At 39.5% G+C, this 23,985-nt stretch overlaps 1 protein-coding gene across 3 annotated transcripts in view; it reads right to left on the bottom strand.

The window, feature by feature from the left end:
• The window catches only part of DENND1B (DENN domain containing 1B), a 152,735-nt gene that overhangs the window by 84,605 nt on the left and 44,145 nt on the right, over positions 1-23,985 (bottom strand). For all 3 annotated transcript variants that reach the window (XM_063407695.1, XM_063407693.1, XM_063407696.1), the window contains exons 4-5: positions 11,623-11,672; positions 3,478-3,597 (exon numbers count right to left, since the gene is read on the bottom strand). In XM_063407695.1, the coding sequence (XP_063263765.1) occupies positions 3,478-3,597; positions 11,623-11,672 (170 nt within the window). The remainder of the gene's footprint in view (positions 1-3,477; positions 3,598-11,622; positions 11,673-23,985) is intronic.

The following is a 23,985-nucleotide window of genomic DNA, read 5'->3' as shown; positions in this document are numbered from 1 at the left end:
TAAACACAGAAAGTATTATTTCCACTGCAAGCAGCAGTGATACTTGGAAACAAAACCCAGAAAAATTAAGTCTACTATTATTCAAAAACAGATATTTGAGTTTTTACTGTGCCACTTCAAACCTCAACTAGCAGCACTATTACCCAAATATAGGAAAAGTAAAAGTAGGAGAAAAGATCCAGGATAGGATATGAGCTCAAGAAGGTGTTTTAAAATATGCCTATTGAGTATCCCATGTCTTACAGGGCTGCATTAGCTAAACAGTTTGTGGAGAGGGAGGAGGAAACATAGCAGGATTCACACCGAGAGCTTCATGAAGCAGCCGTGCAGTTTAATGAAAAGAACTAAATTAAATAAAACTTGCAAAGGAATCACACAGCATTTCTGGAGAATAGGACAAGAGTTATTTTCTCATCTTACTATGGTTTAGCACTTTGAATTTGGCAACTGCAATAGGCTCTGCACATTCACTCTAGACAATACAATATCACAAGTAAGTTCTTCAAACAAAAACGCCCGAGAGAGCTACCTTGGGAAATTTTAATTTCACTTTATAAACATAGAGAGTATTTGAACAATACATTCTGATTTGGAAGACAATTCTATTTACACAGTTCACATACACATGTATGTAAAATGCAAAAAAACGCCATAAAACTTAGAGAGAAGTTTTGAATGTACAAATCTATTTTCTGTTTCAAACTATCCAGTTTAAAGCAGGACCATGTGGCTGCAAATTCAGAGATAATTTCCTTTAATCAGTGTTTCAGATGGAGAATGAATTATAGAGCAAAGTCCCATAAACCACAAGACTTTAATCTTACATGCAGCTTTGAGTTGCTGGTGTAAAACCTGAGGACAAGCAGCCTTTACTTCAGCCTTCAGCTAAGAATCCCATTCAGCAGTTAAAATTCTATTTCTCTAGAAGCCCTGGCACAGGTTAACACACGGCTTGGTACAATCCACACAAGACATGCACAAGGGAATAGCTGTGTCCTGTTCCCCACTCATCAGCCTACCCAAATTTCTACAACATTTCCTTCTGATCACTTTGACTGGCTTGTTCCTGCTCTCTTTAGAGATTTTTTGTTACATTTCAGTTATTTATGACAATTCAACTAAGTTTTCTGTACTTGACTATCTCAGTCTTTGTAAAAAAAGCCTCAGTCAGTAATTTTATTACAGTCCTCTTGTCTGAGGGGGTACATGCATGTGCACATGGAGAAGGCAGTTTGAGATGGCATTTCTGTACACCTGCACCTCTGTGTTCATATAAAAGTCCACGGCTGTTGGGCACCAACCTGTGATGAACGAACAGTCTGAACTGTCCACACATCAGCCATCAGGTGCATACACACAGCAAGTATCATTTCATGTTGTTTTGATACATGAACAAAAGCAAGGCTGAACATGCATACATACTCTTTATATATAAAGCCACCATTTGTTTTATGGATTTTTTAAAATTCATTTCGGTTAATTTAAGAACAATACGCACATGCAAAGGAGAGACAGATAAAATGCCCAAAGAAATCTTCTTACTGAGTCTTCTTTCACTTGGTCACTTCTAATGAATCTTGGAATTCAGAGCAAAAACCAGACTGGCTACTAGAACACATCAGATGGAAACAGTGATGCATTCCTTCCACTGAGCTAAACACAACACAACACACACACATATTCTGGAGATAAGCAGACAGCTACGAGAACAATGCTGAGAAGATCGTGCTGTTACGCATTCAGCTGTGCACTGTAAATCTGAAATTGTCACAATAAAAGCAATAAAGGCAACACTTTGGATACGGTTCAGTGAAAAATTACAGCTTGCTACTTTTCATTTTCCTACTTATTTCTACCAAGTAACAGACCATTGACTAATCTTTAGCTCATGCATGTCCATGGGGAAATGTTAAAAGAAATATCCAGTTTACACCAGCTGAGAGTTTACATCCTTTGCTTTGCAGCACTCCATACAGTACTTAAATGTACTTGAGTGTGCATAACTGATTAAATGTTGTTACAACCACAAAAACAATGCAAAAAAATTTGTTTCTAGTTTGATGAGGGAAGAAAAGATTAACTCAGAAAAGAGCTAAAAGCATACACATAATTCTCACTCTGGGCTTTAAACAAGTTATATTAAAACAAAGGTATCACAGAGAAAAGGGTTAAATATTATACAAAAGCCTAAGACTTAAATTATTCTGCAATATTACTAAAGACATATTTCAAAAATCCCAGAAAGTAAATTAATTCCCAGAATAAAATATTTCCCTTTTGCTACTTTCATTATATGGCAGTATTTTTTTTTCTTCGCAATATTTAGAGCAAACATTTCTTTTTAAATTACTTGCCAAAAAACATCCAGCATACTGGCTCTTAACATTAGATTGGCATCTGTTTAAAAGTTCATTAAACTCTTGATGTGCTCTTTCCAGTAATTTTAAGCACTACTCTACAAGTCTCTATATTGGCTGGTCTTTTTTCCCTCAGTGTTCATTTACTGATAATCCTTTTACAAACTGATGTTCAGTTTTTCTCCCTAACTCACATGGTCTATCCTAATTACATCCTCCATGACTACCTGATTTCCATGTTGACCAAATACCTGAAAACCTGCTTTTTTCCATATTTGTCCTACCCTACTCTCCAAAAATCTCTCTTTCCCCTTTGCTGCCAATGCATTTGGCTCCTCCTCTCTTGTGTTTGGAGATTCTTGCTTCGAAAGCAACTTAAATTCAGTTTTGTTCTTCCTATTTGTTGCTGAACAGGATATTCCCATCTCCTCTCTGGGGCTTGGAGGCTGCTAGGCCCTTAACTGAAGTTGCAAATTTGTCTTTAAATCAGATCACTCTGCCTTTAATTTAATTCAAATGGTTTTAGGACAGCTAAACAATTGGGGTTTTTCGTTACCAAAACAATTATCTTAAGAGAGAAGAAAGAAAAAGCAGAGGGAGAAATAAAGTATTTCTTTGGGGTCACTCTCCCCATCATCAGTGTCTCTTCTGCAACAAAACAGCCTGCTCTTACCTTGTGAATTCTCTGCATCTGTTGTTTCTTATACTAGATATATTCTGGGCAAAGAACTTGGAAGAGACACCCAAAAATCTCCTTTCCAAGGACAGGAATACAGAATAATGCACTTTATTGTTGAATTGACAGAGTGCTTGCCAAAGATCTGATTAGAAAGTAAAAATATCCATGTTACAGTCCAAGTCTCTATGGCTGCAATGTATTGCTCCCTGTTTCTAAGCAGAGATTTCAAGTTATTTAAATAAAATTATTTAGCTTCACAGAAGGATACCATCATATGGGGCTTGGGGACACTTTTTATGTGAAGGTAATGCTAACACTGCCATAGGAAAGCAATACCCTGATAGCCAAGTTAAACACATTAGCAGAAAATTAGTAAAAGGTAAGTTTTTTCTTGTATTTTTATATTCACTCACTGACTCAATTTTTCTTGTACCACCTTACCTCAGAATACAGAGGCAGACCTTGCCTCCTGACGTCAAGCGGCAGAATCCAAACCTTTGCTTACTTTCAATGTCGGTGAGCACAAAGGTGAAATGCTGTCCTACTTGGTTTTGGGACACCCTGAAAAACCAGATACAGAGCATAAAACCATTAAATCACATAAAACATGAGCATTTAAATCACTAGTCTCAAGTATTTTCATGCTCAATCCTCAATACAATTCTATTGTCTGCTGTTCTTTTCCAACTCTTACAGGATCTTCTACAGCAGAATACCTAAGAACCTGCTAGCAATGATTAACAGCTGCCATTTCTGGTTCAATCTTAGATGACCATGCTGAAAATTAATTCCCAGAAAAGCTGAAAATCATCACAGACCTCATCTACCAGTCAGAGAGCTCAAATACTTTTTTAATTTATCCCTTGTAATATGCGTTCAGGGGGGTTGTTGTATTTTTTGTTGGGTTTTGTCAGTGTGTTTGGGCTTTTTTAATCTCCAGCAAAATAAAATATAAAAAAATCTCCCCCCTAGGGAAAAAGAAAGTAGCAGTTGATCAAATGGCAAGAGAAGCTACATAGGACACAGGGATTTTATACTGTTTAACACATGCATGACAAAGGTTTAAACATCAGCTAAGTGGTTCCACTACCCAGACTGCAGTCTCCCATTCTTTTCAGTTTGGTTTAGCCCCTCATGAATGTAAATGACTAGGATGAACCAAAAGCCTGTGCTGAGCATACAACATTAAAAGACATGTTTGGTCCACTAAAATCACCCATAATTAATGGACTTTTTCATTAGGTAATTAAACTCAAATCATTAAAACAAGCACTCTCCTCAGTTGCCTTCAACAGCCTGGAACAATGTGGTGCTCTCTTTAAACACTGGGAATACTCAGTGGCTTGTGCTCAGTCCCTCCTTGCGCAGGTTGTGGGTAGCTGGGATGCTGTGCCTGGCACCCCAGATCCATCCATAACCACGCCTCAGTGTTCCCCTGACAACCCTGCAGTGCTCTCTGCCCCAGCTCTGCACTTTGCTCTTTCCTGCAGAGAGCTGCCATGCAATGCACGGTGTGGTTTCAGCACCCTGCACATCCTGGGCCCGGGGGCTCGCACACAAACCCATCTGCTCACTGGGAGCACTGGAAATGCTCCGAGCAGCACCCTCGGTGCCTCAGTCCCAGCTCCCTCTGCTCGGCCATGGCCCACTCTGAGGCTTGGAGCTTCCAGCAGCCAGGCCTGCCTTCTCCTTACACCACGAAACACCTGGCAGGGTTAGGCTGGAGGCTCTGTGCACAACCATATTAATCCAAGTTGGCTTTAATGTACTGTGTGCATCTGTGTCAGGCAAAATGTCTGTACACTGGGCCACTTTAAAAATGAGATTTAAATTCTGATATTTTCCATTAAAAATAGCCCAGCCAAGTTATCAGTTCAGTGGAAGCACTTCCGATGCCACCTCCCCACCTCCAAATCACAATCTTCTCTTTGCTTCTTTAAGAGAGGCAACTCCATGCTTTGGCAGTGTAAGAGTGGCCCAGCTTGAAAACTGCTTCCCACACAACTTAAAAAGAGATGCAGCAGCAAGTCCCAGATTTTTAATATGAGAAACACTCCAAGACTAAAACTGAATTTCCGCAAGAACCCAAAACTGTGCATTTGGTCCCATGCTTCAAAAGAACAGCTAACAGAAGCCAGTGACCGACCATCCATCTGGACTACATTTTCTCTTCAGTTTAAAATACCAAATTAATTCTGGGTTTCTAATTTGAGAGGTCCACTTAAGATGTGGGGGAAGCAAGGATGCCTGTTTTTCTACTCCTCTTCAGCAGAATTAAAACTGACTGTATGTAAGCCTTACCACGAAAAACAAATGATAATTGGGGATTTCGATCGCTAGATGACCACAGTGTATAAACCAGACACATAAAACATTCCACAAGTGCTAGCACTACAGTTTTAGCACTCATATAGCATGTTCCATCATGCAGACACACACTGGCCAGGTGACTTGGGGTTTGTGCCTCTCTGTCTCACTGCAGCACACTCAGGTTGTTCAGAAATCAAATCTCCCCTCCACAAACGGGCAGCAGCTCCTGGCCCTGCTACCTGGACCACAGCATTGACACCTCTCAAGTTTTTCTTAGCATGAAAATCAGCACAGATAAAATGAAATTATTATATACCAGACTTCCCTCAACAAAATGTTATCCAGACTTTCTACTGGAGCACAAGATAAAGTAGCCCAGCTGCAAAACTTTCTGCAGAATGCTGGTCTAGTTGGCTGTTTGAAGAGAGCTTGATCTGCTCACTTGCAAGGGGAGAGAGCAGGCACAAATCGTTCCCAACCAGTGCTGACATTCTCCTCACTCATTCCCCTGCCTTGCTTTTGACTTACTTTCAACTCTTGCCCTGCATGCTTACTTTTAATGTTAGTTCAACAATAATAAATCACTAATAATGAAGAATGTGTGTAAATACTTATTAACCCTGCAGACTACAATGGGCTCTTTCAAGGTTATTACAGTTCAGTATAGAAATAAAAATAGGTTTTCAAATTTTCTATGTACCTACACAATGCAGAAAAGGCTTTTTAGTACCCACGGAGTAGGTAAAGAGTCATTTTAAAGATTTTTGTTTACACTACAGCCATTGCTCAGGCCATTTTAAGGGAGCCTTGAGAGAGTTGATTAAGGCAGGAACTGAATCTCCTCTTCAAACAAAAAACAGCATATCTAATCACTAAATTTATGCTTTGCTCTCCATAAAAACTGCTCTTCTTCCAAATTATTTTGTTCAGGATAGAGCAGATGTTTGAAATTACTTTTTCTTCAAATTTTATAAACTTTTGAAGAATTTCAAAAAATTTAAGACCTTTGAAGAGTTTCAAAAAATTTAAGACCTTATACATGGGAATAGAGATTTCTGTTTTCTTTTAAAAATAAGTCATAATGTCATTGTTACTTATAAAATATCAAGCACATGTCCTTGACCAGTGTAACTAATATACACAGTTCTGACTGAAGCTTTGGTGGCTGCTACTTAAACCTAAAGTTTCACACGTATTACAGCTCCCAAACCGATAGGGAAAAAACAAACCCATCAGTCAGTCACCCTAATTTCCCCCAAATCAAAGAACTGAATAGAAACTGTTTCAAGGAATCTGAAAACCAGATGTTAAGGCAGTGGTACAAGCTGATGGAGAGACTAGGGTGACAGTAACACTAGGTTGGGCATTCTCTTTCAGCTAATTGCTATCCCTAATCTAAGCTTCAGGGACTATTTTTCCTCACTTCCAGCCCCACTCCAGGATCCACAATTCCACAGCTCAGGCTCCCTGTGTGGAGAGCTCCTCTGTTCCAACCAAGCTATCTGATCTGAGCTCTGCCTCCCAAAAACGCAACCCTTTACAATAAATAAATAAATAAAAAAGGAACGGGGAAAAAAACTGTAGAATATACCAAAATGGACAATGCCACCACCAAGTATGAAAATTCCCACAAATAAAAAGCACAGTTAGCTTATTAATGGGGTTATGTTTTCAAAACAACAGAAGCATTAAAAGAAACCACAACTACTGAGTAAAGAGTCTCACTGGGAGTATTCAGATGGCAACAGAAGCCTGCCTAGAAGCTCTGTCTCAGGGCCCTGACCATCACACCTGGCCAAGGGTCTATGGGAGCACACGGCAGCTCCCTCGGCACTCCCAGGTTTCCTCTCACACAGGTGGACTTGTGCACACACACGGAAACCAAACTCCTGTTTGAAATCCATAGTTACACTCCTCACAGCACACTCTGCAGCCTGTCCCTACACTTGTCTCACATACACATTCACTATCACACAAACATGTGCCATAATGCAGTGAGACACAAGATGCAAAGTTGTGTGGAGCTGCTGCTACATTTCTGAGTTTGCAATCCCCCTTTGCAAACTGAGTGCAGTGCCTGAAGGGTACAGGAAATGCTGCAGTTTATCTTCACCCCTACAGCTTGAAATACTCTCTTGATTATTGACTTTTCATTCTCAACTATTTACTCTGAAGGCAAAATTTTTGTGTATGGTATGTTGTAACCACCTTTCACAAGGTGAATTCCAATGATTTTGAGGCATTGTTTGCACTTTGCTTGATCATAGATGTCTTTCTGCAGACTTTTACCACAAATAGCAACAGAAACAGCATTAGCCAGGAACAGGAGAGTTGCAGTGATGTCATTCCTGCCATCATTACTCACCCACACTAAAAAATTATGAGTTAAATAACCAGCAGAGTAATTCCCATACTCGAGTGACATTACGCTGCTAAGGAGAAATCCTCGACTCCAGCAGCACCACTGATTATCCTCCAGAACACAACACTTCCCAGTGACTGGGTGAGCACCATGGGAGAATTAATGAGGTACACATCACTGTCTCTGTGTTGATCCTACAGGCAGTTCCCAAAAGAGACTCTAAAAGAGGCTTGTGTGCTTCACATTCAGCAGGAGAAATGCATCCTGAAAGGGAAAAGACTGAGGAATGAAAGGAGCAAGGGAAGTACTTATGGTGGCGAGAAATGGCAGAGACTCAAAGCACAGATAAAAATGAGGGGTCAGGCAGTGACGTAGCACAACTTCAGACTGAACCTGAAAGGGCTGCAAAAGGAACAAGAGAAGTTGCATCCTCACTAGGCATCAGCCAGCTCACAACTGGTGAATGTGGAGACTGAGGTATGGACCCTGCAAAGTTACACGCCAGCTCTGGGTTGAGAGGGGAAACACAAAAGACTGCTGAGAAAGGAAAGTGAAGCAAACCACACAGCATTTGCAGAGGATTCAAGCAACAAGAGAGGACAAAATGGTTTGGTCTAAAGCATTAATATTACTTTAGCAAACATTAAAAGGAAATTAAAATCTCTGTCCTCAAATGTTAAATCCTCCTAGACCATACGAACAGAAAGTAACTGAGTACTAAAGAAAAGGGTCTTTCTTTGTAAATATAGACATGCAAACTGTTGGAATGTTATACAATTGTGCAATTACTAAATATAAAATAATTTATTCACAAAAAGAGACGTAGGTACTCAGAACAAAGGCTCAAGAACTTCTATGATGCATTTAATTTGTTAATCCCTTTAAAATGAAATGCATGCCATAACTAGAAGTAACAAAATTATGTGTTTGCTTTCAATTAAAAAATATATATAAAATTAAAAGTTAAGTCATGGTCAAAGAATTTTTTTTACACCATTGTGCCTCTTTGGGCTTGACTTTCAGTTTCAATTTAATGGGAGTTACCTCTAGATTTTAAATTACCATTCACAGTATGTACTTCTGATAATTAGAGCGAGTAGTGTACAGTTATTTATAACATCTGCATAAAGTATGCCTGGTGAGATGACGCAAGCACCATCAAATAGTGAGAACTAAATCTGGATCTCTATGATCATTGCAGGAGAGTGGATAAAAGAAAATCAAATACATGTTCTCATTTCTTTCCTTTTTCAATTTCTTAAGTAATTAATATAGATGAATTGAAAGGAAACAGGTGACAAAGATCTTACTACTGGTGCTGTAACTGTGCTTTAGCTTTCCTTTCTCCATAATTTGAAGAACATAGGTTTCCTAATTTATTTAGTTTTATTTAGCTAAACAACAGAACTAACACTCCATTAACTGTAATTCTGCTGTGTAGTAGAAACCCAGAAGCAATCTATAGAACAGAGTCACATTTTTTAAGTATCTTGGTCAGCAGAATCAGTGGAAGTTACTGCTTTTGCACCAGTAATTTCTAGCTCTTAATAGGCTCAGACAATGCTTGAAGTATTTTATATATATAAATAAATTTACATATGTATATTTGTATATAAATATATACATATTACAGGTTGAGAAGCTATGCTCTCAGCAGTACAATAAGCTCAATGAATGAAATAGATATTTTATTTCAGTTCAAATGTTTCTGTACAGAAATTGTCATTGAAACCACCTGTGAAACACTTGGGAGTATTAGATGTACCATCTATCTCGATCCTATATACAAGAGGAAAGCTATATATATTTATATATATAAATCTGAAAAGGGAAAGCACATATATGGCTAGACAAACACTAAAATGATTGTAACATCTTAAATGTCCAGTGGAAAAAAGCCCTGTAAAAAAAGAACTTCAGCAGTGTTTTTCTCAATCCTTTTCTTTACCACTCCAAATTTCAAAATAAAAATAATTAAGCTGAGAAGGCAGAAGACAACTGGTTTTGTTTAAAACAATTAGTGAGGTGTGTCCACACTACAGAAAACACTTGAGCTGGGTAGAAAATGGCAAACACATCATGCAGGCAGTAAGTTTTTCACACAAGTAACTCGCCAGTAGCAGTCCCCACTTTCCTGCATGAGCTTCCAGCATATCTGTCCTTTGCGGCACAACAGACCTGCCCCTGCTGGAGCTGTTCCAGTCCCAGGATCCCGCGTTGCCTTTGGCTCTCCCTCCAATCCCCCAGCACTGGGCTCCCAGCTCCGCGGGCAGCCGCGAGTGCGGCGCCCGTTCTACAGACACCACGGCACTGCCCGAGCAGTCTGCAGGCCAGACTGACCAGCTTCACTCCTCTCAGCACCACTCCAGCTCCCAGGAACCTCCACTCCTGGCCAGCTGACAAGCTTTATGGAATTTGGAGAAATTTTGCACCTTTGAGAACACTGCTTCACAGTCAAGCATGAGGCCAACAGCCAAAAAGCATCTCTGGGGAGAGGGCACAGCGGGTGTTAATAACAAACAAACTGTCTTTAACTTTTTCCTTTTTGTCCCTTTTTTCTTTGTTTTTCACCCCTTCAGATAATCAGCTAAAATACATACTTAGCTATGCTATTAATTCAAGTATTCCCACAGTTTATTAAGTTCATCCTCTTCATACAAGCAGCTAAGTGCCTTCTGAGTGGTTCAAGAGAAATAGTTAAGACAACTTATTTGAAAATAATTATTCACTGCCACTGATTATCTTCTTGCCACTGGATGGCAGCAACAGAACCTCACCTTTTTCTGTTATTCTCAAATTTTATTTCCATTTTTCATCTTCATTATCAATTTTAAACAGAATTCTGTACATATCTTACACACATTAAAGACTTTAATGCTTTAAAGCCAACAATCATATTAGTTCAGTCATTAAAACAGCTTAAAGGACAGTCAGCTTAACCAGCTCCAAAACCAAACAACTCAAATTCAGCTATAAGAGGCTAAATGAGCCTAGTTTACTTCAGGGAAGTTGTGTTTATAAAGATCTTTATTTCGCCAGTGTGTTTTGCTGCAGACTCTCTTCTTTCCTCTCTGCACACACCAGCTTTTCACTACTGACAGCAGCTTCTTGCATCTGATAGATGCTTCTCATCTCCAACTCAGCATCTACAACTGATGCCCATGTTGTTCTGAAATTGGCTCAGCCTGAACATTACCTGAGTCTATCTTTCATTAATTATGCAAATCAAACTTTCAATTCAGTCTTTTCCAACAATACAGGTTTTCCAAACCGAGTGAGTTCAATCTATTAAAGAAATTAGCATTAACCATTTTGACAAGCCCAAATAAATATTTTCACTAATAAAAACATTTTATATGAACAATTTAAATTACTGGCAGCATTACAGGGAAGCCAGACTATAACTGATACCAGAAAGGTAAGAACTAATTAATTATAAATAATGGTCTTGATTCTTCTCTGAGAAAAATCAATTGCATATTCAGCTACTTCCATGTAATTAAAGTTTTAATTTCTTTGAACTCAAACAACACATTTTCAGTACTGCTCGCTGGGTTTTTACATCCTGGTGCACCGTAACATTTTTAATGAAGCTTGCTGCTTGAAGGAGACTGTGTTATATCCTTATACTAACACAGATGGTGTTCACAATTGCAATGGACAAAACTGGGAGCTGGAATGTAGCCCTACCTGGACAGAGATATTCCTAAAATTCTGCAAGGATTACATTTTGCTGTGATAGTTTCCTACTAGTGACTTCATACTTACTTGAACAAAGGGCACATTTTCTCATCTGCAGGTGCAAGCTTAAGGAGTACATTACATTTGCCTTTTCTTTAAATCCTTGCCTCTAATTATGCTAAAAATAATTTTCTATGAAATATTTTTAAACAAATGATAACTTTAGCACATACCTTTCAATGTCAAAAGGAAAGCAGAACTTTGGAACACTGTTCAGCACTTCCTGAAAATACAAGCAAAAAAAATGAAGTTAGGGGGTTTTGAAAAGGCTTCTTTTAAAGGCTGCTTTTTTAAAAAAATGGCCAAAAATACTCATAACAAGATCAAGGAATATATGATTACAAAAAATACAGCACACGTTCCTGGACTGAAATAATTGATTATTAAAAAGGAATTAGGTTTGTGCTTCGGCAGATTGCAAAGACAATGCCATAGAAGCCCCAGGAGGGAAAGGCCTGGCCTGAAGGGTATTAACACCCTTCACATCCCCGCTGGGATTCCCTTCAACAAGGCCATATGGATTTTACAAGAAGCACCACACCATATGGGTAAGCCACGTCTGCTGCTACTTGTACCACAGACTAGCCACAGGGACTTCTGACAGATCCTGGCTCAAAAATACAAATGTTGTTTCAATTAAAATGCAGGCAGAGAAAAGGGAATGAAGTTGGCAGCAGAATGAATTACAGAGAGGTATAACAACTCTATACATGTTCCATAGTCAAATGCTGAAAATGATGGAAATCATCTACTGGTCCAAAGCAGAAATTTATATGATTAACCCTTTGGGTTTCACAAGCAAGCTTTGCTATCAATAAAGGAAAGGAGGGGTGGAAGGGGGGCAAAATCCACCAGATCTACATTCATACTACAGTATGAAAGGACAATGTCTCTCTTTTGAGCAGAATTTTATTTAAGAAGCTGTTTAGTGGCAAATAAAATGTGTTAATTAAAATATAAAAATGCTCTCAAACTAGTCAACATTTTTGTTAAAAAAAAAAAAAGTGAATTACCAGATCATTTAGCAGTAAATATTAAACAATGACTTTACAAAATCCCAGAAAATAGGTTCTATTTCCTTGCTCCCAACTGGGAAAACAAACCCCCTGCGAAATGCTTCAGCAAGAAGAGACAGTTGACATCAATGCAGTTGGTCAAAGTGCAGAATTCCTTTTTTGTTGCAGCCCAACAGACCTGTATTTCTGTATACACGAGCCGCCCTGCAAGGTTTGTTTTCACAAAAGAGCACATTGATTACAAATTTCCAGGGCTGCACATGAGGGTTTAAGAAGCTGATCTAAGGTGTTAGCACTCTGCAGCCTGAACACCCGGTTTACTGCATGTTGGACAGTCAACTCCCATTACGGGAAATTGTGTATTTAAATTCCTACACACTACAATGATTATTTATTTCAAACATTCACCAGGCTCAGTGGACAGTGTAAAATATGAAGAGCCCACACAAGTTAATCACCAAGAGAGGAAGAGTTCAGGGAAAAGATGCCTGTGACTACAACATGCGTATGTCAGTGGCAACATTTTAAGGGTATATGATGTGCCTCAGTAAATCTTCATGTGATTTGGAATCAGTAAGTCAATGTTTTTAGAATTTCCATATTATACAAGAGATTTCAGTAAATCTTTAGAACTTTCACTTTGTTAGCACAGTGTATGAAAGCCACAGATGTGGTTTGGGAAAGGTTATTAACTCCATTAAGAACAACAGCAGTACACAGAATACTCTTCAAAAGGAACTGCTCAAGCACCATCCTGCCTGCTCGGAGTGCCCACTGCAGAAGAGTGAGAAGCCAAATATAAACAGGACATGTAAGCACTGGATTTCTGCAGTCAGCAACAAGCACACACAGTGCTAGTAGTAACAATAATAAACTCTAACGAAACAGAGCAAACAGAACAGGCTAATGAAAACTCAGAAATTTCAGAAACATTTCCACATAGTCTCTCACTTCATGCTCATAAAGCTTGTCTTTCCTGTTCCAAAGAAATAGTATTTTATTCTTTTTCTAAATCTGCACCTATTCTCACACTACAGGAAGTGGTTTTTCTCCTCACTAACAAGGATTTTAATTGCTGCCTGGTGAGCTTAGCACTGACTCAGAATTGGGTATGGAAATGTATTCATTTATGTTCCCCATTGTATTGTCTCAGAATAAATTATCACGCGAGGAAAAGAAAACAAAAACAAAAAAACCAAAGGTATTAGCTCAATATTTTGACTAAACAACCTGAAAATTACGGGTGTGTTTTGCAGCGCGGCCCGGGCCGAGCACAGGCCAGGGCTCCCCCAGCGCCGCCGCCCTCCCCGGGCAGACACGTGCGCGCAGCTCCTGCGGAGCAGCCCCGCTCGCTTCCCAACTGGCGGGAGCATCCCTCGGGGGACAAGGCTTTAAACCTCCGCGCTCTTTAAAATTCAACCAGCCAGCAGGTCTATAGACTGGTGTATAAACAGTATAGACACACACACACACACACAAAAAAATCCTCTCTCAGACTGTGTCAGTGACAAAGCAGCTCAGCAGTTGACTGCTTCTCCCCTGACAGTCTAAGCCGGGTTTACACAGATCAATAGATGGGAGTCCTACCTAGCTTCCAGGGCTCAGTTTTCTCCCTTAATTACAGGTGTTATTCACATTTTTAAAATGGAACAAAACAAGATGCCTCCAAGATGCTCCTAGATGAATTTAAAATGCAAATGATATTATATAGCCATTCGCATTTGTGTACATATTTAGTGCACAACTACAGCTGGTACTTACAGCGATCTCTATTGGATAAAACTTGGAGCTCTGTCTCCTAAAGGATCATCATCTTCAAGGTTCCCTAACCAGCCAGGATTTCCTCCTGAGTCAACATACACACTCTCAGAAAAAGAATAACCTTATTTGTTGTCTTTTATATTCAGTACTTGATAAAATTATGTATTTATTTCTGAAGGCAAAAGGGTGTACAGGTCTTCAGAAAGCAAAATAGTTCGATTCACATGTCCCATGATTATCTCCTCCTCTGGCTCTCACAGTATTAGTGCTTTCAGAAATGGTCCTTGTGTCATAAACAAGGTGTATATAGGGGGAAGATGATAATAATCCACACAAGTAAAGGATTATCTATTTGCTTTTAAACACTGACTAAATATCTACATTTAAATGTTTGTGTTTAATTGCTTAGGTAATTATCTCATTCCTCATGCAAACTCAAAGAGAAAGAAGAGAATCATAAAATTGCTATCATGTGAACTGTGACATGCTGCTTCCCTTGAAAAAAGCTTAAACAAAGACAGAAACAGTATTTACAAAAAATATTTCCCTTCTACCTCCAGCACAGCAGCTGAACCCTGCACTCTCACCAGCTCTTGGTGCAATGGTTTATTAATTCTCTCTCATCAGTTGCACTGTCCAACTCCAGCCTGTTCATGCCCACTGGCTCTACAATGGGAGGGTATTACAGAAGCCTGAAAGGTAAGAATTGGTTAGCATTCCTTGCTTGTTTTGGTACCCCCACTCAGCTAATTCTGTGTATCAGCATTTTACAAAGCAATGTACACAGTGGTAGAAAATGCTTCTGAATTCATACATGCCAGCTTTGTGGGAAAAGCAGGTCCTGACAACTTCATACTCTGGAAAGAAACATGGTCAGGAGTTAACTTCCACCAGTTTCGCCTTCAGATGTCTCAGATTTTCCTCTAGGTCTAAAGACAAATTATGAAGAATTCCCTGAAACTGTTTTACATTAAAATTAATACCTAATAGCAATTACTAATTGACTTGCTAGTCATATCCATGGGGCAGTTCCACAAAGTCCTGTGCACAATGCACCATTTCATTTGCAGTGTGACACCACAGGATGGTGTGACATGAGTCTCAGTGCCATGCTGGTGGCCAAACACAGAGCCATGGATGTGCCCTCTAAGCTCCACCTGCTGCAACACTACTACTCACAGAGGATAGGAAAGAAAATTTGTGGAATCGCAGCTCCTAAAAATAGACCTGCTCTTTTCAGCTAACAATTTTCATACTAACTTGCAGATAGTGCTGTGTTTTTTGACAGCTCTTTCTATCCCAATAGAGCTGCCACATAACGCTTCATACATCCCTGACAAACATGCAAAGAGGAAGGAGATTCTGGACCACGTAGCAGAAGTTGTCATTAATGGATTCAAGCAAGATTAAAATTCCACTAAACTGAGCTACGTGGACATTTCTACAACCACAGATTGTTTTTACCCACAGAACAAATTCCACTCCACTGCTGAGAACAATTTTTGATCCTCATTTAGTTGGCTAATGTGTAAGCCACAACTGGCAAGGCCCTACAGCCTAATGGCATTCAGAGGAATCGGGGTGCTCACAGTGCTTAAGCACAGAGCCTTTTACAATACTTGCTTTCTAAGAGGTGTTTGCATCTTTCAAAAGCTCATTCAGAGAAACATTCATTGTCTAAAATGAATGAGGAGCTGAATATCTGCAATGGAGAATGAGATCACTTATATAATTTCAGTTAGATTTAATTTCTCTTGTTCCTGCCTCCTGGCCACCATTCAGTTACGTGCCTCGGGAAAAGATGCCAGACAGGCACCTGAAGATCTTTAGTAGCTTAGTCTGGTGGCTTTGTGCTCTACACAGCAACAAGGGCACAGGTAAGGGCACAGACAGAAGAGGCAGCAGGACAGGAAGACTTTAGACAACAAGGTAATGGCATGAGCTTGAGATCTTAGAGAAGCAAAATTTCAACAAGTAACTCTTGTAGAGGTGGCAGCAGAGGCCCGAGGGTCAGCTGTACCTGTGACAGGATTTGGAGGTGATTGTTGCAGCACCACTTAGACCCAACAGCAGGTTAAATACAGGCAAAAAGAGAGGAAAGAAATCTTTAAGGCCCGGAACAGTGAAGCAGCAGGGTGTGGTGCACTCCAGCTGGAGATATGCTCCAGGATGCTCTTTGCAGAGCAGACTAAGGCGGGTGTCCCAGGCAGCACACTTGTTACTGCTTTCACAGCAGCTGCCAAAGGCACCTCACAAGGAGGAAAGCTAATCCTGTGTGATCAATCTCACTGTCCTACAAAACTGAGGAATAACACTCTCTAAACAACCACACAGCAAGTTTTAAAATTCAGAGATTTTGCTAAATTATAAATTCTTGGAGTCTCTATTTGCCTAATTGCTCCTGAATCTCAGCATATACCCAGACAAAAATAAAGCCTATTTCAGACAGCTGTGTCCAGCATAGCATACAGGGAATCGATTAAAATAACAAGCTCAGTTACAAATAGAATAAAACCAACATGAGCACAGGGTAATTTTCCTGCTTAAAGAAAAAAACCCTTCAAATTTCCTGGAACTGAAAATAAAAACATAAAAATTGACAATGTTCTTCTTCCCAAAGAAAGTTTCCCTTCGAATAAGTTTAGATTGAAATGTTACCATCTACTGGCAAGGCAAACAAAAACAAGATAAATACTATTTCACCACACATCTCTGGCATGCATGTAATATTAGTATTCCACACAGCAAAAAATAGTTTTCTCTCAGTTCCCTGACTCATGTCACGGAGATCATCATTCCCTAGGCAATACTAGAGTTGAGAAAAACAGGAAATATGCCCCTCCATCTCCACTCTTGAGATTACTGTGTGAGCAATAGTTAACTTTTAAGGTGGTAGAGTATTTACTACGTTTAAGAAGATTAATTACATTTTGTAGCCAAAAAAAAGGAAGAAAAAGGCACCAGTGTATGGGACACAACTTTCTATCACCATGCAGTAGGGGAAAAGTGGCTTTTTATTAATAAATACTTTCTGTGTCTCGAACACTATCTGGGAACTCAACAGAGAAGTTCTCTTTACTAGAATTACAAGAGACATCATTTTCTAAATCAAAATATGTAAGTCTGAAGGTCAGGTTAAAATCTTAATCATCCTGTACAGCTAAGGGGGCAGCAATACTTGTTTCACTCAAGACCTCTTCAACAGCAGTTAAGATACAACTCTGGCAGAAGTGCTGAGAACCTCCTGCACATCCTGTTCAGATGCTGTTTCCCCACTGGTGACAAAATAATTATTGTAAAAGAACTGCAAATTGAAAAACTGGTTCCTAATTATTTGTTTTACCTATTATTTTTTTCATTCCACCTTTGAAGATTCTGATAGCAAGGGACAGAACTGAGCCTATTTGCAATAAACCCAACTCTACCTATTCAATATATCACTTTAAAGTGAAGATTGCACAAATAATTCTATTTCGGAGTTTATAATCCAAGCAGGTTTCTTAGAAGCTGATTTCTTTTCTCAGTTCCTTCCTCAGAAATGTCTGCAAAACATTATCAAAGAATATCATAAGCAGAGTGTAGTTGACACTCTGGTCAAAAGGCATTTGCAAGATTTCCTTCTCAGCCACCAAGAAAGGCTATTTATAAAAGGAAAATGAACTATAAAAGAACACTACAGATAATGAGTGTCAGCATTTGCATGAAAATGAAATATACTGAAAAAATCTTAACATTTCAAGCATGACAAAATACTCTGGATGCGACTTCATACATTTCAAATTGATTTTAATTCCAAGCATATTTTGTTCCAAATATATTCCAATTTTTTTTTCCCCTCACTAAGTACTGCATTAGTTAGTTAAGTCCAGAAACAGAGAGTGGCTGTGAATAGTAGGATGCCATTCCTTGTCTACAAAGCTTTTAGTGAACACTGGCCTGTCCAGTAAATGCCCAGTGCTGGTGTACATAGAGAGGTCAGCACTAGCTCTGCATGCTGCTCCTGCTCAGGCTGGGCAGTGAAACTGTCCTGTAACAGCAGCTGATGCTCTGGAGAATCACAGCTTCCCACTGGGTATTTCATAAAATGACTGCACAGCACAGTCCATGAAGAAATCCCGATTTCACTGGCAGTTCAGAAACTCAGAAGCAGTCAGAAAATTGAGCATCATGCATACTAAGGAACAACCGGAGTGCCACGCTGAGAGAAAGCATCTGTGGCAGAGAGTGATTTCTGCAGATAAACAAGGTGAGGCAGTCCAAAAGCCAGACCCTTGTCTGGGCTCATAGTCCCCTGTGGGACAATGCTGGCTCCCATGGCTGCGTCAGCAGCGGGGGAAGTCAGGGAACCACAGCACCTTGTACAGGGTACTGAAACCAGTGACACGTGGGGGCTGAGTTTGTTGGGCTGCAAGAATCTACAGCCAAACGAAAAGGAACTGACAAAGGAAATCAGCTTCTAAGGAACCTGCTAAGATTATAATTCCTTAAATAAAATTATTTGTGATATTTTTATACAGGAAACACTCATTTCTTGTTTTACACTCAGCAGAGGTTATATTCTAAGCCTCATCATAATGCAGGTCAGTAAGAATTGCTTGCAGTAACAGTTTTTCAGTACTAAATTGAGATATTATCAAGTGTGTTGAAAACCGAAAGGAAGATGAAACAACTCCAGATGAAAGACCAAAGACAGAAAGGGAAGAAGCATAAATTTAAAGTGTTAACTTGCCCCTAGCATTACCCAATGCAGACAGATGATTATCCCAAAAAATAAAGTGCAGTGGACATACAACTGGGTGTCTTTTTCCCAAAAAGATATGCAATATGCATTTACCTATGGCTGAGCCTGTCCAGACCTTCCAGCTCCCTGCTCAAAGCCTCTGGCAGCTTTATTGTCACCAATTACTCTGCAACAACTGCAGGCTGGTGTTGCTGCATGTGAGCACCAGTCAGCCACCTCACCACTGAATCAGCTCAGCTTCGACCTCTGGTACAGCGTAAGCCAACTCTGAACAGCTAAGACAAGAGGGAGGCAGCTTTCACCAGCAAGCCAGGCAGCACAAGCAGCTACAGCCAAGATTTTCAGCTCCCTCACTTTGACCAGAAGAATGAAACTGCCCATGCTCAGAGAAGACACTCATAAATCTAAATCTAGCATCCACGACACTTACTGAAATATTAATAGAAATCCTGTTCCTACTGTAGGATTTCTCTATCAACTGAAAGAAGTCTTCTCTCTTCCAAAATTTAGTTTAAAATTCAAGAATGGGTGCACTAAGTGTTCACTGGCCCAGTAAATTTTCTCTACTCATTAGTGTCTTGTGAAGGATAAAGGGCAGACAGAAGCGTGCACTGTACCCTCAGAGACAGATGATTTCTCATATGTGGATCTTTCATTATCAAGTGTACATTTATTAATGACTGCACACAGAGAAACACACACAAAAGCCAGAACACCTCTGCTTAGAGAAGCAAGCAGAGTCTACCAGCCAGGTAGTTCAAAATGCCTTTAAAACTTTTACACAAGTAACAAGCACCAGAAATCATTATATTCTGATGGATTAACACATTTCCCTTCCTGACCACGTGCCTGGAACTGCTTCACCTTCCCTTATTCCTGCTCCCAAACCAAGCAGCCTGGATCCCTCCAGCTGCAGCCCACTAATCACCTTTGCATTGTTCTTGCTGCTCTTGTTCCTGATCTTAGTGCCATCAAGTCTTGTTCTTTACTTGGTTCCTTGATTTCATCACATGTAGATTATGCAGTTTGATCCCAAGCCATTTCCTATCATAGGCAATATGTAAAAGATTGTTTTATTTAACAAAATATCAGAAAAATATTTGAAGTGACACTTCAAATACCTGTAACAATGAAACAATGTACCTCAAAGACTCTCCCAGTTCTGCAGAAAACTATCATGAAGAAAGGCAAATGAAGAGCCACGAACAAAACACAGGGTTCAGGAATATTACATCCAGTACTTAATATAGAAAGTATAGGAGGATATTCCTAGAACTGCAGCAGAATAAGCCTGAGACACAAAAACAATGTTAAAATAGAGGCAACAAATTGAAGAGCGAAGTGGAAGAAGGATATTAAGGAAGTGGATGAGAAAGTACAAAGTATCCCAGAATAAGAAGTTAGGGGACATTCGACATTAGGGAATATTCTGAGGGCAGCTGAGGTCAGTCAACAACGACATCACATATGACAATTTGGCAGTCTTTCTGGAAGGTGTTCCAAATGATTGTCATCACTACTTCAGCCATCAGATAATTTTTTCTTTTTTGGTTTGGCACACCACTGTAGGCTGGAATCTGATTTGGCTCTGAAATAAGCCAAATCAGTAACAGTTATTTTCAATAGGCTAATACAGAATATCTGAAGGACAGTCAAATAGTAATTCTGTATTTATTTCAGCAAACAGAGAAAAAACTACATCTACAAAATGTAGCCCCCCAATATCCCAGCTGTATGATTTTAAAAAATGGCTAACAAATGCAGACAGTCTATTAAAATGCACATAATTTATTTGACTCAAAATGAAAACATATCTAACAAGTAATTCCATTCATCTGGCCCTTTTTCACCCAGCCTTAAGATATACAAATGTGTGCCTTTTCACCAGAACACAGCAGCTGGGAATGAAAAGAAAAGCATTCAAATGATCATTTTCACATCATATTCCATCGTCTTTTCACCAGCTTCTCCCCAGTCTTTCTTTGAGTCCCATTCTGTTACAAGAGAGCTGCTTTTTAGATCAATTCATATTTCCATAATCCACACTGCTGGTCCTCTCTCTCCTCCCCAGGGTGGACTAACCCCTGCATCCAGAGCTATGGCTTACAACTGTCATTAAGACCTGTATCGGTAACAAGACAACAAAAGAGCTGGTAGAGATGAGGTTAGCTAGTACCATATGCTGATCAAGTTCAACATTTTTAACTTAAAAGCTCTATAAAACAAAACTGCCACAATTCTGAGAACAAGCATACTTCATGTTGCCCACCTGTCCTCATAATTTCAAGGAAATACCAAGTTTTTGTGTTGGCCTCTTATAATTTTAAAAATTAAAAATAATAAAAGACTCAAAGATGTATTCTGTCTCTTTGGGGATGAATTAAAAGAAAAGGTTGAGACAGCATCTTAGAATATTCACATCTTGAATGACGTAAGGGTCTCGGTGATTCTGGTGTTCCCAGCACATCTACATGGACAGTTGTTCCACAGAATATTTATCAGGACTGAACAGATCTTTTCTGTTCACACAGTGCAGTTAGCAGCTGTAAGTACACCTCTGAATGTTTTCCTGCTGACCATCCATCAGCTGGGATTTGCATAGACAAAAAGCATTGCTGTCTTACACACACAGTATTTTTCAATAAAAGCATATTTCTTCCAAATGCCAAGTGTCAGACAATCACTTCATCTCAACCAGATAAAGTTCCCTTGCAATGTACAAAATTGCCACGTTGCCATCATCTCAGCAGGGCTAATTTCTTTCCAAAATATCCCTTAACTAAATATAATGTGCAACATTTAGACAAAAACAGTACTGAAAACTATTCATCTCGTTAGATTGATTCCTCCTTTCACATACAATTGCACCTAATATTAATCACACTTATTAAATACACAAACAAGCAAAATCCCCAACCCCTTTTTAAGATTTCCTGACAAAAACAATCCCACCAAGCAAGCACCTATCTAGTTAGCATAAACATTTGAAACATGAATGTAATGCCTCATCAGAATACAAGAACAAAGCCATCCCATGCAGAAGGCTGGTGAGATGCATCCCCTAACAGCACGCCTGCAGCCTTGGAGCGAGTGTAAACAGCCTCGTCCTCCTGGGCTCCTGCTGCTCTCTTAGGAGAGCACAGAGGAACACAAAATCTCACTGCTGGCTTCCACGCATTAGTTTGACCCAGAGAACAGGTTTTAGCTTGCTTCTTGAGAATATTAAAAAAACCAAACAAACCCACCAAAAAAACCCAACTTGTGCTATTATTTAAATAGTTAAAGAAAAAAATAAAATCTTTTTCATGGTGACCTCATTTATGTATTTGCTGCCACAATCCATGCAATTAAATATTCCATCCTGAAAGAAACTGAGCCTTTTGTCTCCAATCAGATGCTCACTTAAGCCAGGCTTAACTTTCAGTAGTTAAAACGTACACTGAAAGTCAAGTGTGTGATTGGAGCTCTGGTGCGGGAAGACAAACACATCGGTACTTCTGAGGATTTATCCTTTAAACAGCTCTGCATGCACCTATATATCTTTGTATGTACAAATATTTTTCACATGAACCAGATAGATCTACATTATAGTATCAGACTTTAGTTTGGGTCACTATAGGATACAAAGCTCACAATTCAGTGGTGAGTTCTGCATAATGTGATACAGTAAAACTAAAGCCCAGATGTTATGTAAAATATGAGATAATAACATAAAGAGCATTACCCTAACTTCAGAGAAAACAGCAGAGATTCCTCACATGGGATGCCATATCCCTTACTCATTACTCATCTCAGGGTTTGGGAAAAGCCTGACATGGGAAAGCAGATTTAGACTGCTTGTCTTAGCAAGAGGAGATAGAATGAAATCTGCAACACAACCAACAGTCTAATGCAGAATCTGAATTCCTTCTTAACCCACATCTTCAGTTAATAACCCCTTGTCATATTTATTACTAAAGTGGCTTCTGGTAAGACCATCTCCTGGTATTAGCCATTTGTGTCATCTTCCTGGTGAGATGTTTTCACCAGCACAGAAGCTGCAGGCTGAAGCTAGAAAATATGATGTGATTAGACGGGCAGAGAATGAGAACTGTTCAATGGACCCCAGATACTACAGGTAGAAATCACTGTGGGTCAACAGGCCATCAGATTAAAAAGCTACTTTTTAAAAGTTACCTGTGAATTCCTACATAGCTAAAAATAATACCCAGCATACCTGTAATTACTAACTGAGTAAGAAATGTTGGACCTTACATGCCTCGAAGGTTAAGACACCACAGAAATCAGCAGCCCCTCTCGCAGGGGCACCACCCACTGCTGGTGCTATCAGCACTGTGCTCTCCTCCTTCCTTGTGCTAACACTTTTCCCAGGAATGTTTCAACCCAGTGAAGTTGGTGGGAGTGCCAGTGTTTTTATTTGCTGACCAGGCATGAGCAGAGCCATAGTGGAGACCTCTGGACACCTGTGACACCAACAGGGCTTTGCTACTGACTGCACAGCCACGAGGAGACGAGCCAGTGCCAGCAGATCGCAGCTCTGCCAGGCAACGTTAACTTCTGCACAAATCTGCATTTTCCTCTTCAACATTCATCAAGTACTTCAGTTTGGAAGCCAAGGTGTTGTTTTCATTTGGGTTGCTTTTCAAAAGCCCTTAGAAAAATACTTTCTTCTAAAACATAAGTGGATTTTTTCCAGGTATCACAGCATTAATATTTTTTCCATAGACTTCCATTTAAAAATGGGCTTGTAAGGCTGAAATTAAACTCTAGTTTAACCAGTGTGAACAAACAAAATAGAAATTTCAAGATTCAAAACATACATATCTTTCACCATAAGATTTTTTTGCGTACAGGGGATATTTGAACATACTACAAGACAGTGCCTCTAGGAATATACATCCAAAATATCCTTAAATACATAGCCTATTAAATGGCTACAACTCATTCTTCATCCAAATTTGAGCATGTGAGGATAATCACAGAAGACCTATATATGCTCAAATCAGAAATCTTCACAT

The sequence above is a fragment of the Prinia subflava genome, chromosome 10 (genome assembly GCF_021018805.1).
Source record: "Prinia subflava isolate CZ2003 ecotype Zambia chromosome 10, Cam_Psub_1.2, whole genome shotgun sequence".
NCBI lineage: Eukaryota > Metazoa > Chordata > Aves > Passeriformes > Cisticolidae > Prinia > Prinia subflava.
The sequence above is the reverse complement of the archived record's forward strand: the minus strand, read 5'-3'. Positions and strand labels throughout refer to the sequence as shown.